Raw genomic sequence first — 15,695 nt, 5'->3', positions numbered from 1 at the left:
CAAAGTTTGATTTTGGAAAAACACCATCATTATGGGAATGTACATGCGGTAGAAAAATTACGCCAATCTATTGAGATATGGTATGCTACAAGTGAATATTTGCGACATGAAATGAATCCTAATTTTAGGATGACGGACCCTTTCAATCCAGTCCATATGATGTCTTTTTCGGGAGCTAGAGGAAATGCATCTCAAGTACATCAATTAGTAGGTATGAGAGGATTAATGTCGGATCCCCAAGGACAAATGATTGATTTACCTATTCAAAGCAATTTACGCGAAGGACTGTCGTTAACAGAATATATTATTTCTTGCTATGGAGCCCGTAAAGGAGTTGTAGATACTGCGGTCCGCACATCAGATGCTGGATATCTTACGCGGCGACTTGTTGAAGTAGTTCAACATATTGTTGTACGTCGAACGGATTGTGGCACTATCCGAGGGATTTCTGTGAGTCCTCGAAATAAAAGTCGGATGATGTCAGAAAGAATTTTTATCCAAACATTAATTGGTCGTGTCTTAGCAGACGATATATATATAGGTTCCCGATGTGTCGCCTTTCGAAATCAAGATCTTGGGATTGGACTTGTCAATCGATTCATAACCTTTGGAACACAATCAATATCTATTCGAACTCCCTTTACTTGTCGGAGTACATCTTGGATCTGTCAATTATGTTATGGCCAGAGTCCCACTCATGGTGACCTAGTTGAATTGGGGGAAGCTGTAGGTATTATTGCGGGTCAATCTATTGGCGAACCGGGGACTCAACTAACATTAAGAACTTTTCATACCGGTGGAGTATTTACAGGAGGTACTGCCGAACATGTACGAGCCCCTTATAATGGAAAAATCAAATTTAATGAGGATTTGGTTCATCCTACACGTACACGTCACGGGCATCCTGCCTTTCTATGTTATATAGACTTGTCTGTAATTATTGAGAGCGAAGATATTATACATAGCGTGACTATTCCACCAAAAAGTTTTCTTTTAGTTCAAAATGATCAATATGTGGAATCAGAACAAGTGATTGCTGAGATTCGCGAGGGAACATCCACTTTTCATTTTAAAGAGAGGGTTAGAAAATATATTTATTCTGACTCCGAGGGCGAAATGCATTGGAGTACTGATGTATCCCATACACCCGAATTTTAAAAAGAAATATGACCAACTGTGGTTCGAATATATATACAAAAAGTTTGTTTTTTTACACTTCTTACTATCAGATAGTGTGCATAAATCTCATGATAGTTACCAAAAGATTCATAGTGAAAACTGAATATCGCCAGAGGAGAGAACTGAAACTAAACATAATGTGACAAAAAGATAGAGCTCAACTCTGGTAAATAATAAGTGATCTTATTCTGATGCAATGTTGATTTCAACCGAACTAAGCCATAAAGTACTATCATATTTAATCATTCATTCAACGGATTAACCAACATACATATATTATCGTGAAACATAATGTGACTTAACGACATAGCCCACCTGCGGTACATAAGAATTTAATCTGTAAGAAATGACAATGCGGTTGAATCCAATTCCAAGTTTAGATAGAGAGATCAGCGAGGTCGAATGTTCTCTCGACCGCTTTGCACCATGACTCCACTTTCTTCTTCCTGGTTTCTTCTTCCATGGCTGGTCTGAAAACTTTGGAGTTCTTAGACTTTTCTCCTGACTCGAATATGTCTTCTTCTTTCCAGAATCCCACGGCCAGTCCAGCTGCATAGGCTGCACCTAGTGCTGTTGTCTCTATGTCCACTGGCCTCACCACCGGAGTTCCCATCAAATCAGCCTGCCAATGTTTCCAGAGACACAAATTTGAAAAAACATGTTCAGAATAAACTAAACAATCATCATCTTTATTACCTGAATCTGCATGAGAAGGTTGTTGGCCGTGGCGCCACCATCAACTCTTAGCAAAAACTCCCCTTTGCCGTTATCTAGTGATCCCTTTTCACCAGCATCTTTGTTCATAGAGTCCAACACATCCTTCACTTGGAAACACATGCTCTCCAGCACAGCCCTCGCTATGTGAGACTTGTTAGTGAACCTTGTGATTCCTATGCATACACCGCGAGCGTCTTCTCTCCACCAAGGCGCAAACAAACCGTTGAACGCCGGAACAAAGTACACTCCTCCCGTTGATTCCACCATAGCCGCCAAGTCTTCAATTTCACTAGCACTCTTGATAATCCCAAGGCTATCTCTAAGCCACTGAACAGCAGCTCCTGCTATAGCAATCGAACCTTCGAGAGCATAGTTTGTCTGAGCTTGAGGACCTAGCTTGTAGGACAGCGTGGTCAAAAGCCCATGTCCTGATTTGATGGGGACTTCTCCTGTGTTGAGAAGAATGAAAGCGCCAGTGCCGTAAGTACTCTTGGCCTCACCTTTCCTACAAGCTTGCCCCAGCATCGCAGCGTGTTGGTCGCCAAGACATCCAGCGATCTTGATACCAGGGATGGGCCAGCCTTTGCAGATTTCTCCAATGACCTCCGAGTTGCTCACGATCTTCGGCAAGATTTCGGCAGGAATGCCGAGCGTCTTGAGAGTTTCCTCGTCCCAGGTCAAGGTCTTGAGGTTCATGAGCATGGTGCGAGAGGCGTTGGTGACGTCGGTGACGTGTAGCCCGCCGATGATACCACCAGTCATGTTCCAGATAAGCCAAGTGTCGATAGTGCCGAAGATGGCGTCTCCTTTCTCGATAGCGTCCTTGACAGCATCAACATTCTCCATCAGCCAGAGAAGCTTCATGGCAGAGAAGTATGTGCTTATGGGCAAGCCGCAAGACTCAACGAAATGTGATCTTCCACCTGAGAGTTCCTTCTCTAGTCTCCTGTAAATATCATCAACAAAATTTTCTCGTTAGAAAAAACAGAACAGTAGCTTATAGCAAGCATGAAGATGATTTTAAGACAAAACTATACAACCAAAAAAAAGAACAGAGAGACAAAAAAAGAAAAGAGTGAATATTATGTAATGAATGTACCTGCAGATGGAACTGGTGCGAGCATCCATCCAGACAATGGCTTTGTGGAGAGGAAGACCAGTGGATTTGCTCCAGACGATGGTGGTCTCTCTCTGATCAGTAAGACCAATGGCCTTCAAGCCACCGTCGACATTGTGACCATCGGCTGTGGCTTTGTCAAGAGCCTTGGCAATGCACACTTTCACACTCTCCAATATCTCCATTGGATCATGTTCCACCCATCTTCATTGGGACCCAATAACATCAAATAAATAAATAAATATCCAAATGTCAAAACTCACATAAATTACCAAAGAGACTCTGTGACAGTGTATGCATCAAATAGACTAAACAGAGAGAGAGCACAGATTCGAAACCAATATGACATTGAATTTTTGAAATGATGCAAACACAATAATATTACAGATCGTTCAGAAATTCGAAACAAATGTAATAATAATGAAACAGTTGCGCACTTTGAATTTTCGGACAAAAAATGAAATGAGACAAGATCGGGAGAGATTACCCAGCTTCGGGATAGAACTGAGTGAACTCCACTTGGTGAGAAGCAACGGCACGAGCATCGTGATCGTAAATGATGAATCTGGTGCTTGTTGTTCCTTGATCTATTGATCCTATGAAACCTTTTTCTCCTGCCATCTTCGTTTGTTGTCTTCGTTAGCTTCAATGTTTTTTTATCTCTCTCTCTCTCTCTCTCTCGGGAGGAAGAAGAAGATTGAATAAAGAAATGATAAAATAGATTTAAGGATTATATAGAAAAAGCTGAACCGGAGTCAGAAGAATCTTGTTGGGTAGTTCATCTTTTTTTTTATCCGTTTGCGCATTTAAGTTCTGCGAGAGGATGACGATGGTGATTGTATTTATTTATTATAGAGATTCGTTTCTATTGGTTGATGGAAGGTCAATCTTATTATTATCACGCTACCTAAATTTCAGCTCCTTCTGCCACGTGTTCCCCTATCATTGGAACCTTTTGTAACTGTCTCTCCATCGTTGACTTTGACAAGCTCTTATGTCTGTTCACAAATCCTTAAAACTTTATGTAAAGAACTAAAAAAGAAACAAAACTGATCCAAAACTAAAGAACCAGGAGGTTTATTTGTGCTGTTTAGATGCTCATGTCCTATCCGTTGAGCTTAAGTTTCCCACTGCTGGGATTTAGTTTCCGGAGATTAATGTATGTTCTGCCGGCTTTAGTGTTTTACCATGTATGGTTCTATGTTATCAATGAAAATTTTCAGAGGGAAAAAAAAAACTAAAGAACCTTCCCTAATGGCTATTAGATGTAAAACTCCATTTTTTCTTCTAAAATAGAGTAAAAGTAAATATGGATTAAAATTACTCCAACCCTACTCTATTCTCCACTCTGTAATAGAGTCATAAACAAATAAAAAATAGATTACTCCATAAATGGAGTAAATTTCAAAATGGAGTGAGATATGAAGTTAGATTGGAACATTTGTTATTCCATATTCACTTTTACTCCATTTTGAAGTAAAAAAAGAGTTGAATCAGAAATGTCCTTAGTCCACATAATATTTACATTAGTTTTATCTTTTCCGGTTACTAACATTTTTTTCTAGTTCTTATGTGAAGTGATGGGATCTAGTTCCAAATTAGAAAAACTTAATATTTGAGAAACATCCAAACTTTAGAGAACATAAAGAAGCAAGCAACAACGATTATTCACTATTCAAAAACAAAAGTACCAACGAATCAACCAATTAGGAAACTGTTTCACCTTGCTATAGATATTTATGTTACATTAATACACTCACCCTTGCTAGAATGCTTTCTTCCCAAACAAACAAAAATAAACATACTGGAGCAGGTTCTGTTTCATATATCATCATCTCTGAGGCTGGTCGGATGCGGAAGCTCCAACGGAAGGTGTAGACGCCAAAGCGCTGGATGAGCCATTCTCAGGTGGTGGAGCCACTCCCCATTTACCTTCCGACTCGAGCGGCTCAAATATATGGACCCCACCGTCTGAGAGACCCACAGCAAACATATTGGATTCTTGCGGATGAGCTGCTATCACCAGCGGGTGGACGTTCGAGTTGCTGCACACACACATATAATGGAGAATCAAGATTTACTACGCCAAAAAATCAAAGACTACTCTGTTTTTCTTCCTTCACATCTTGTACTCACCTGAGAGAAGCAGGCAGATAAGCAGAGGGATTGACTCTGCAACGCAGTCGAAGGTTTGCAGAGGTGAAGACACATATTGTAGCATCCATGAAACTTGCGTATATCAATTGGCTATCACATGAGAATGTGGCATATGTGATTGGAGCTAATGATTCACGCACAGGCCACTGAGATCATAAAAATAAAAAATAGAAAGGGTTTCAGATGCAAGGACACTCAAAATCATAGATCTTGGAGAGACACAGAGGGGAACTGGTAGTTACTAAAACCTGTTTCATGCATTCAAGCTTGGTTGTTTCGTATATAGCGAGCTGAGTTTCATGGACCACGAGGAAGTGTACTTGATCTTGATGAAACTGAACACGCGTGTCTGAAAGAGCACCCGTTGATCTTCCCTGTGGAACTTGCAGAACCTTGCTCCTCTGCTTCTCCCATCCATCGGTGTTCCATACACAAATCTGCACATATACAAATATGACTTATAATGGTTCTTCTTGATCATCTGAATTCTTGATTAGATGAGCTGAATCAGTACCTGAGCGTCTGCTCCAGACGAAACCAGAACGTTTAGCACGTTGGAGAAGGCGAGGCCGGTTATTCTCTTGGAATGTCCTTTAAGCTTGCTCTTGACCTCATCAACGCGAACATTGTAAATCTGTATCGTACTATCATCCATTCCAATTGCAATTATATTGTTGTCCTGAGGGTGAAAAGCCAGAAACGTTGCAGCAGGCGGAGGCGGCATGAAAGTAGCCATAGTCTGCACTTAGCCAACAACATAAATCAAATGTCACCAAATGAAAAGCTGTTTATGTTCATTATGCAGACTACTCTCTGAGGGGATGGAATTTACCTTAAACGTCATCATATTAAATAAAGAGATCTTTCCTCCAGATGCTGACATCACATAGGAATCATTCTTGGATAAAGCAAAACACGGCACAGCTTCCTCTGAATTAGCTTCAGTCACATCGTTTGTCATTAAGATTCCGCTCGGTGGTTGCCACTGATGAGGAGGTAATGAAGCCGTTGCCTATACAAAATTAAAAAGAAAAAAGGATTTTTCATTACTTCACCTCTTTCTACGATGTTAAAGGCAATCTTAGACCATATCTACCTTTCCAGTTGCGTTACGGTCATTTCGCTGCCATTTCCAAAGCAGATGAGTAGCATTTGATGCCAATGCCAATATCGCATTTCCAGAATTTGTGAAGATCAATCTCGATATCTGCAAAAGTTTTGAGTCTTTAGAATCAAAGCCATAAAAGGACAGCTATGTTAGTCTCTGTGTTGGTACCTTGGTGACTCTCATATTCTCAGGGAGTCTCAACGAGCGGCACTGAGAGGGTTCACCGACTTCAGTAAGCTTCCATATCTTAGACTTATCATTTGATTCTTCAGTGATCACTGGCTTCACGTCTACCATGTTCCGTGAATCTCCATTCTGTTAGGAAGGAAAGTGAGGAATCATGATGATTGGACGCAGACTGAAAGAAGGAAAACATTGAAGGAGCAAAAGAATATTGGCTTTCCCTACCATTCCAGGGATGGAAACTACGGAGGCAGGTCTCTCAGCAGCTCTCTCTGCCACCGCAATGTTGTTGATTGCAGGCTACATATGTGAAATTAAAAATTTAATGTTAAAGAAATTTTAGAGTCAGGGTTCGTAATTTGCTTGTTGAAGATCCAAAGAGCAGAAAACTCAGCACCTTGGAGGATTCAGAAGATAAGTTGTCGACCGTGTGCAATAGCCTTAAACCATCGGTGTTTGCCATAACCTTAATCATATTGTCATTGGCAGAAACGGCCAAGAGAGAGCCTTCCTTGTTAAACCGGATCCGTGGGCTTGCCTACAATACACATAGAGCCATGATGACTGCAACTAAGAAAGTATTTGGTCTCTAACTGAGATTCTTGTTTACATACCTGAAGACCCCCATCAGCATCAATGGCAGTCAACAGCTGTACATTGTCCATATCCCAGAACTTAATGGAGAAGTCATCACCAGCAGCAAGATAGCGGTTTTTAGTAGTATCGAACTGAACGACACCAAGAGAACGCTTGTGGAATCCTTGATAAGTTCTCTTAACAGCTCCTTCGCTTTCGTTCCACTCAACTATGTATGAATCCCCATCTTTACTCGTCCCACAAGAAAATAGCCTATCCATGTGAACAAAAACAAGAATTAGACTTTAAGTTCAATATTACATCATGACGGGACAGAACAGAAACAAGATATAGAAATGTGAAAGTCATTTTATTACCTAGTTCCATCAGCACTGTAGGCCATCGTTGTACACCAGCGACCAGGAGCTTCGTAGTCAACCCGAGAACCCATATTATCATATAGCCAGGCTTTTATTTTCCCGTCAAGCGCAGTTGAAAAGATGAACTTAAGCACCAGAAGAAATAACCAAGTCAAGGCCACGTTAAAATCTGAAACGAAATCGTTTAACTGTTGCTACCTACCTGAATGTTTTCCTTGTAGTGAGGGCAGATAGAGTAAACAGGAGCTTCATGGCCTTCAAAAGTATGCCTTTTTACACCCGTTGCAGCATCCCAGACCTTAATTTGACGTACTGATTAATAAATTTTGCGTTTCAAAGGAAAAAAGGAGTTATTGAAAGATATCAAAAAGACTGAACCTTGATGGTTTTGTCATCACCACAAGTAGTAAAACATAGTTGCTTATTTGGAGTGGAGAATGCAATGTCATTTACACCACCAACATGAGCATCAATCTGAAAAGAAAAGAAAAACGATGTTATATACAGATAATGGAAGAAACGGTCGTAAAAATGTAGTAAGCGATATAACACCTCAAGGTGTTGTCTCATATCTTCACCACCGTGATAAGAGTATAGCTGTACAATATGTCTCGAATAAGCAACTCCTGCAGTTGAAAACGCACATATGAATATCCAAAGCAGTTGACAGAGCATTTATAATCTCAAATCTTACCGAATAAAGAACCATCTGGGCTCCAAATAACACGGTTGACAGAAACGACAGGTTCTTTCACTAAAGCAGCCTAAAGACCAGAAAATTTTGATCACTAAATTTTAAAATAAATACTAGATTTTTAAGATTCGTGAAGATTTTCAGAAAGAAAGGTACCTGCAAGGGCATTGAACATTTACTCAAGTCCCAAACTTTGAAAGTCTTTTGAACTAGACGTTCTCGGGAACCGACTTCCCAGAGCCCAATATCCCCAACATTTGTACCAACTGGAACAATGCAAATTGAAACAAGGAACTTCTAATGTTACAAAATTTCTGATGAAGTTTATCACAGACAAGCAACAGATATACAGAGCAGGAAACAGACCTAGTAGGAGAGTCTGTTTGATTGGATGGAAATCCATGCTCATGGGAGATGAGCCTTGGCTCAAAGTTCGTGCTACTGTCTTAGGCAAGTCATCAGGTGCTTTGAAGGCTTGGGTATGACCATGTGCCTGTCCTGGGAATGTCATCGGTAACATGTTCACACCAAGACTCACCTACATTCGAGGCGCAAAGAAGAAGTACGTGTAAACTAACATCACCAGTAGAGTGAAATATATTTTTTTCTTTTAATTTTTATCACCTCGTCAGAGATTCCCATAGGTCTTGTTCTTTTTGAGACATGTTCCGAATCACCTGATGGATAGTCTACAGCGGAATTACTTGGAGGAGTTCTCGGGTGCTTCAAAGCTGCTAAGATCAAAACAGGAGAAAATGTTACATAGATCACAGGTGAAACTTAACGGTCCTGAAAAAAGCAAGGATAAAATGTGAAATACGATAGTTTCACACAGCTTCAATGAAAAAAAATACCTTGGATGGATGGAGCACCTAGAGCTATGGCTCCTCCAGACACAGCTGGGTGAGGAACAGAGGAAGAACTAGACATCCAACCAGCAAGAGGTGTCGGAACCTGAGACGGTGTTGGTTGAAATGGCTGGAGACATAAAAGGAAAGTCAAGCACGCCATGTGAAGGTGTAACTATAGAACTAGGACAAAAATCAGCTGGAAATTGACCTACCCCATGTGCGCCTAAAGGAGGAAAACCCCCGGCTTTTGGTAGTGATCCAAGCAGTGGATTGTTGACAGGGGATGGTGCTCGTGCATCATTAGGTAAGCGACATGAGTGATCCACAAAGAGAGTCTTTATATCAGGATTTGGCCTTGGGTTTTTACAGAGCTGATGTTGCCAGTTTAAGCTGCAAGTTACGTAGAAACTAAGTGTCAAAAAGCAGCTGAGGAATGAAAATTTGTAAGTGAACAAGTAAGAAAGATCCATATACCTCTGGTTAATCAGCGTTCTCAGCCGTGAATTTCTAAGGGTAGGAAACTGCAGCTTGTCACGGAATAATGGATTCGCTTCAATCAACTTCTTAAGTTCCACCAACATGATAGATCTGGCTGACTTTGTGTCTCCATACTTGGATAACTGCTCGTTCTCCCTGAAGTTAAACAGCTTAGAGACTCTTTTTGCAATAATGCTTAAACCTCAAATAAAACTTGTTAAAAAGGCTTACCGAAAGTTCTCTAAGGTCAAGAGCTGAGTGATTTCCTTGAACAGCTCCTCGTTAAAAGTGGAAAACACTCTCAAATCTTTGACTAAAATTTCAACAGCCTTTGGACGATCATGCCTACAAAAAAAAAAAAAACCCCCATTGATTCAGCTAATCAAACACAAATCTTTTTTTTTTCTTTTCTTGTGGATTTTTTGAAGGCACATGTTAGTTTTACTTACTTATCCAAGGCCTCGAGATACTTCTGCTTCCTAATCTCGAAGAAAATCTTCATGGAGTATCTATTATCATCAACTTTGGTGAAACCAGAGAGATACTTCTCCACCTCATCCCAGTTTCCACTGTGCACTTCATCCTCAAAATACTTCATATTGAAGAAAAACCCAGACTCTTGTTCCAGCCTATTTATTATTTCCCCACAAATCTAAAAGTTGTAAATACATTTCACAAACTACGATTCTTCACAAACCCCAAATAAAAAACTTACTTATGAACAGTCTCTTTGAACTTCTCTTCATCTAGAAACTGTAAGATCAAGAACACGAGCTCTCTACTGAGAGAAGACATGTTTTCTCAACTCAGATGCACAAAACCCACCAAATCAATCACCAGATCTGCTTAAACCATCATCATCCCAAAAACTGGTTTCAATTATTACCATATATAATTAAATTAAATGAAAAAAAACCGGCAGTTACAAATTTATTACCCTTTCTCCTAATACATACATATATATATATATATATATATCCATTTCAGCGAATTTAATTAGTGTGATATATGGTAAAAATCGGGAAACACTACATGATAACAAAAATAGCAAAAGACCCAGAAAAGCAAAAATCCAAAAGAGCTAGATTCCGTTTAACAAATCCACAAGCGTGAAGCTTATACTTACCATGAAGAGGAAGATGAAGAAAAGAGAGATCGATTTCGCAAGGCCAGAGCTTCGGTTTCTCTCTCCTCAGATGAAAGAGGTGAAGGATTTGGGTTTTCTCTCTCTCTCTCTCTCTCTCTTTTCGATATTATTTATTATACGAAACATTTAAATCGGAGGTTTTAATTTTTTTTCCTGTAAAGGGGATTTTGATATGGGAAGGTGACAGGTAACGGAGCGTGATAAGACATAGGACCTATTATAGGATAAGGAAGCTGGTTCTGATAAGTAGAATAACTTATGCATAAGTGCATTTAAACCTAGACATGCGACTTAGCCGGCTACTATTCTCCAGGCTATCGGCTCGGAAATTTTCAGTTGCTAGCTGTACTCCACGGAGACATTATCGTCTGTTTCGAGACACAAGATCACAACCCCAGAGACACCGTTGATCTAGTACGATGTACCCGTAGACTTTAATCCAACGGTTTATATACCTTTCAAAGCGGAGTAGATGCGTCCCCACAGATTCATGATAACACGACAAAGTTTCCTTCTGAGATTCATCATCCTAAAGCTATCTACCCTTGAAATGACAAATATTTCCTAATTTGCCATTTATTCTTGAAATGCGGTACTCGTTAAACATCACGTGATGGAGTGATAATTGAACTAGAAAGTGGGAGAAAGTAGAATAATTTTATTTGTTTCTAGATGAAAGTTAATCGAAAAAATAAAGATAGCTGATTAAATGATTCTTTAGAGAATACTTCCTCCGTTTCATAATAGTTGATGTTTTAGAAGGATAATTTTGTTTCAAATTAGATGAAGTTTTGAGATTTTAAGGTTACTTTAACTTTATTGAAAACTGTTCAACCAATTAGGTTTTACATTCTTTTTGGTTATTGGTTAATTGATTTTAAAATTATATCTTTAAAATATTTTTTATTAAAGAAATATAGTTTTCTTAATCTTTGTGCACTAGAGTAAAAAATCAAGTATTATAAAACGGAGGGAGTATAATTTTATTACATTAATGTTCAATTTACTTTTTATTGTATGGGATCCATTTATTTAGCATATATATATATGTGCTTATGTACTAGTCTGTATTAAAAAAAGTATGCATGATGACATCATAATCTTATATTTCTTTGTTTGGAAAGATAATAGTAATTGAGAACAAAACCAACTTTATTAATTGCTAAGTGATGATGATATCAGGCAGGGGTGAAGCGAGGTAGAAGTTTTGTGCATGAACACCACTAAATTTCCAGTTTCTGATAATTTTATATGGAAAAATGAAAACAAATGATTAGAATTACACTCAGTGCCCATCATATAAGTTTTGTGTATCCAAATTTCTACATAGATTCGCCACTGTTATCAGGGGTCTATAAATAATTAGTTAGCAAGTGAAGTTTAAATCTATTCACTACAAACATCTAATTTGACTTCACTAGCTTAACGTTTCCCGCACCAAAACAAAAAAAAATATTAGTTGTTAAATGGCTTAGGAATGATAATGCTTTATTTTGCTAAAGTTATGGGTGCAAAAGAAAAGTATTAACTTTTGAAAAGCATATATTATTCTTTTATTTTACACAAAGTATCTATTTCTAATGATGTTAATACATTTGTTTCGACATACTAGTTATTTAAATATATGTGAATTCGACGGTTTAATTACCGCTATCACTAGAGAACAATATCTAAACCAGAAGATGCTCCAGAATCTTTTTTATTACTTATTCAAAAACTATGATCTTTAGCTGTGGAACTTAATCATTTCTTTATATTTGAGAAAATTTTCCAGATTGATAAGAAGAAAATTTAATGAGAATAAATCATAAAAAGTTATATGATGGATCGGTATAAACATCAAACAACTAAATTAGATTAGTTTTTTCTTTGTAAAGATAGTGCTTGGGCCACTAGAGATATATCTTATGGAAAGATAGTTGGAGAAGTGAAAACAACCTATACTTTTTACTACAAGACCAATAAACTCGAAAATGATGGATTATTTCTGAAAGAATTTTTAGGTTTATAAATAGTGGAATTCGCGCTTGTGGAAATTATCAAGTGATCAGAAGATCCATAATTTTGTAACACAATGTTGAGTTAAATTGTTGATTCTTAGCGGTAACTTTTACCATCTGAGTTCGATTCGCTTTGACGATTAATTGTGCCTAAATTGGGAATAACACATATCCAGATGTAAGGCCCGTAAAACTAATTTTTGGATATAGAAAAACATTTGATATCTCCACTATTAAAATAATCGATGAATTCAACGGTTCAATTTTCTTATGAATAGAAAATAAGGAAGTGTATAGAGTGAAAATATAATACCAAACAATATTTAAAATATTGTTGAGTGAAAAATTAATAAGTACTAATAAAGGGTATTAAATACAATATTCATTTAGATCCAATTCGGTATGAATATGAGTTTCTATTAGGTCTGCCAAATATATAAATATATATAAATGAACATCAAAGAAGAACTATATTTAAGCAAAGATCAAATTGATCATCTCTTTTAGAAACTGAATAATATTATAAGCACTTTAACTTATTGATTAAAATTTAAAGATTTCTACATCCAATTCTAGAATCTGAATCTCAAACTATGCATTTTTTTAATAGATTGTAAGGTGTAAAATTTATCAGAGATTTAAAAGTATTGTACTAGAAGAGTTCAGTGTGGTTGTCTACTATCCTAGCCATCGAGGATGTTGGCATGTAAACTGTTCGTTGATCCAAGTGTTTCGAAGAAAATTTCATCATAGAATCCTTATCCGTAGAATTGTTTATCAATATCGCATATATTACGGATAGTTGATCATCATATTTAATAAAGTTTTCTGTAGCATTTATCTAATAGAGTTAAAGATAATATGATGATGCTACATGTTACCCAGCCTTCAAAATGAATAATACAAACTAAATTTATATATACATGCAATTTTGTATCCTTGTATCTAAAAACTGAAGCGTTTTTTTCATTATAATCAGTTAACTCGTAGTCACTATATATAGATATATATTGAAATTTAATTGATAACCATAGATAGGTATATAAATTAAATTTCACCATCAATGTATTTCAGTAGGCACAGACTCGATTACTTTTGTAATATGTTATAATCTGAATCGTAGGTTCTCATCTGAATTTCAGGAACGAACAAAAAAAGTAATATGAGTTGATTGATCAAAAAAAGTAATATGAGTTGATAAAATAATATGAACAAAAAAATGAATTATTTGGTTTGGTAGGTCAACGTCTTATTATCAATCAAAAGTTAGTGAAGAACATTAACTATGAAAAGGAAAGTTATAAATTAAGATGTCAATATCAGACAACAACTCGTCAGTGCAGTGCGATACGTTTCATTATGAGGGTCACTATGTACATGCATGTGCATGATGTAATTATTACATATTTATCTGATTATAGACCTGAATAGCTAGGGAGTATTAATAATAAAAAGTGAATGTATCTGTTAATTGTTTGAGTTAGTTATTGATAACTAAGTAATTACTATTTTCTGTATAGGCTTTGGAGTAAACACTCCTTATTTAGATTTGTGATAAATGTTTCCTATGTATAACTAAAAATCTATGTTTTCAATTAGTTTGGTTGCTTCTTACAATATTGATGTTTTGTTTGGGTCAATGCAAAGATAGTCAATAACTTTGTAATCATTATGTTTTATCTTTGATTTACACGATTTTTGGTGACTATACATTGCTCAAAAATCAAAATGAATTAGTAGGAAGCATGGACATTCCGAAATTTGTGAATATCTTTCAAGTACAAATTTAACCATCTTTCTAACATAACCCTTTTCTTTTTTATAAATGCTTTAGAAATATATATAATCATATATGTGTGTATATATAAATTATAAGATAAATCTTCTAAATAATTGTTTTTGTTAAATTATCTAGTTCATGACCAGAGTCGTGTTCAAAATAAAAAATCGAAGCATCAATTTAGAGCATTTAATTTTTTCAAAACAATAAGTTTTTTTATAAGTTTTCACTATTCAATTAATAAAAACTGAATAGAGAAAAATTATAATTTTTGTTTCTTAAACACGATTCAAATTAATGTCGAACTACATAGGTAGTTCAGATATTAAGACTTATTTAATCTAATATATTAAAAGAAAAATTACATCATTTCATGTGTAATTTTTTAATTTTTTAAAAAATGGACCTACTCTAGAGAGTCATGTATCATTTATTTCAAAATGATATTTTAGCATCTACTATATTAATTTAGGGTCCTAAAATTTATCTACCATTTATAAGTTGTTATTTAAATTTGGACCTTCTCTAGAATAGTAGGTGTTTGGCTATCTGTTTGGTTTTTTGAATATATCAACATAACTAACAACTTAATTTAAACCAACATAAATACACATTATAAATGGTTTAACTAATGGACTTTGGAAAATTATTAAAATTGTGTTGCTTTGCAAATAAAAAGCCATACGATTATGAAAACCAATTTACATTAGGCCTTATAAATATTGGGTTTTAACCAACTAACATTTTATTTGAAACTTAAAAATAAAAGACTATATAATATATCCACAAACAATATTATAATAAAAAATACATTATTTTTTGTGGAATTAAAGTTTATTTGATTTTTTTTTCGTTTTCTCAGTAACAATTAAAAGCATTGTCTAAATATTTTACCTATAAATTTTGAATCTCACACATATTAACGTTTATATACAGTATAAACTCTTTGAATTAATACTCTATAAATTAATATACACTATTTTTTTATAAATATTATAATTTTATAGTTCCAACATTGAATTTTTGGTTCAATTATTATATTAATAAATTAATAACCTCTATAAATTAAAATTTTTATAGTTTTGTTGTAGTCCCAACATTATTAATCTATAGAGGTTTTACTGTACAAGTTTTAATTTTAAAAATGTGTATATTTTATAACCAAAACAATATTATTCAAAAACTATATATATAAAAAAAAAACTATTGTTTTATATAATTTGTATATTCTAATCTCGGTAACAATTAGAAAGGTTTGTTTAAATAATTTCCGCCCTTGAAAAGGGCGGATCAGTATCTAGTTGTAACTTAAATCACATAATATCTTAT

General features: G+C 35.9%; 2 protein-coding genes across 3 annotated transcripts; both read right to left on the bottom strand.

Annotated features, from left to right (window-relative positions):
- Window positions 1-1,341: 1,341 nt before the first annotated feature.
- Window positions 1,342-3,841, bottom strand: LOC108818442 (glycerol kinase). Its single transcript, XM_018591413.2, has 4 exons — window positions 3,501-3,841; window positions 2,996-3,217; window positions 1,876-2,842; window positions 1,342-1,801 (listed from the first exon to the last, which is right to left on the bottom strand). Exons 1-4 carry the CDS (start codon window positions 3,632-3,634, stop codon window positions 1,556-1,558), a joined length of 1,569 nt encoding a protein of 522 aa, XP_018446915.1. The 5' UTR covers window positions 3,635-3,841; the 3' UTR covers window positions 1,342-1,555.
- Window positions 3,842-4,661: 820 nt separating this feature from the next.
- On the bottom strand, window positions 4,662-10,724 carry LOC108817657 (topless-related protein 1). 2 transcript variants are annotated; one of them, XM_018590402.2, is made up of 25 exons: window positions 10,566-10,724; window positions 10,155-10,281; window positions 9,889-10,068; window positions 9,671-9,784; window positions 9,437-9,595; window positions 9,175-9,352; window positions 8,966-9,089; window positions 8,736-8,845; window positions 8,478-8,649; window positions 8,268-8,377; window positions 8,112-8,181; window positions 7,970-8,043; window positions 7,796-7,891; window positions 7,620-7,715; window positions 7,415-7,542; window positions 7,076-7,310; window positions 6,859-6,999; window positions 6,687-6,761; window positions 6,447-6,593; window positions 6,267-6,377; window positions 6,003-6,182; window positions 5,685-5,909; window positions 5,419-5,607; window positions 5,150-5,316; window positions 4,662-5,058 (listed from the first exon to the last, which is right to left on the bottom strand). In XM_018590402.2, exons 2-25 carry the CDS (start codon window positions 10,232-10,234, stop codon window positions 4,845-4,847), a joined length of 3,375 nt encoding a protein of 1,124 aa, XP_018445904.1. In that variant the 5' UTR covers window positions 10,235-10,281; window positions 10,566-10,724; the 3' UTR covers window positions 4,662-4,844. The 2 variants fall into 2 exon arrangements, with proteins under 2 accessions (XP_018445904.1, XP_018445905.1); XM_018590403.2 differs by having other exon boundaries at window positions 8,736-8,842.
- Window positions 10,725-15,695: the final 4,971 nt, after the last annotated feature.

This window comes from Raphanus sativus, chromosome 7 (genome assembly GCF_000801105.2).
Source record: "Raphanus sativus cultivar WK10039 chromosome 7, ASM80110v3, whole genome shotgun sequence".
Taxonomy (NCBI): Eukaryota; Viridiplantae; Streptophyta; class Magnoliopsida; order Brassicales; family Brassicaceae; genus Raphanus; species Raphanus sativus.
The sequence above is the reverse complement of the archived record's forward strand: the minus strand, read 5'-3'. Positions and strand labels throughout refer to the sequence as shown.

What these genes read in the sequence shown, in the direction of transcription:
- LOC108818442 (XM_018591413.2), bottom strand. Translation starts at nt 3,634, where the DNA reads ATGGCAGGAGAAAAAGGTTTCATAGGATCAATAGATCAAGGAACAACA. An exon ending in CAGTTCTATCCCGAAGCTGG is followed by an intron (nt 3,218 to 3,500) that starts GTAATCTCTCCC and finishes GTCCCAATGAAG; the next exon opens with ATGGGTGGAACATGATCCAA. An exon ending in CGCACCAGTTCCATCTGCAG is followed by an intron (nt 2,843 to 2,995) that starts GTACATTCATTA and finishes TGATATTTACAG; the next exon opens with GAGACTAGAGAAGGAACTCT.
- LOC108817657 (XM_018590402.2), bottom strand. Translation starts at nt 10,234, where the DNA reads ATGTCTTCTCTCAGTAGAGAGCTCGTGTTCTTGATCTTACAGTTTCTA. An exon ending in AGGTGCTCCATCCATCCAAG is followed by an intron (nt 8,846 to 8,965) that starts GTATTTTTTTTC and finishes TTTTGATCTTAG; the next exon opens with CAGCTTTGAAGCACCCGAGA. An exon ending in AGAATATGAGAGTCACCAAG is followed by an intron (nt 6,378 to 6,446) that starts GTACCAACACAG and finishes AAACTTTTGCAG; the next exon opens with ATATCGAGATTGATCTTCAC.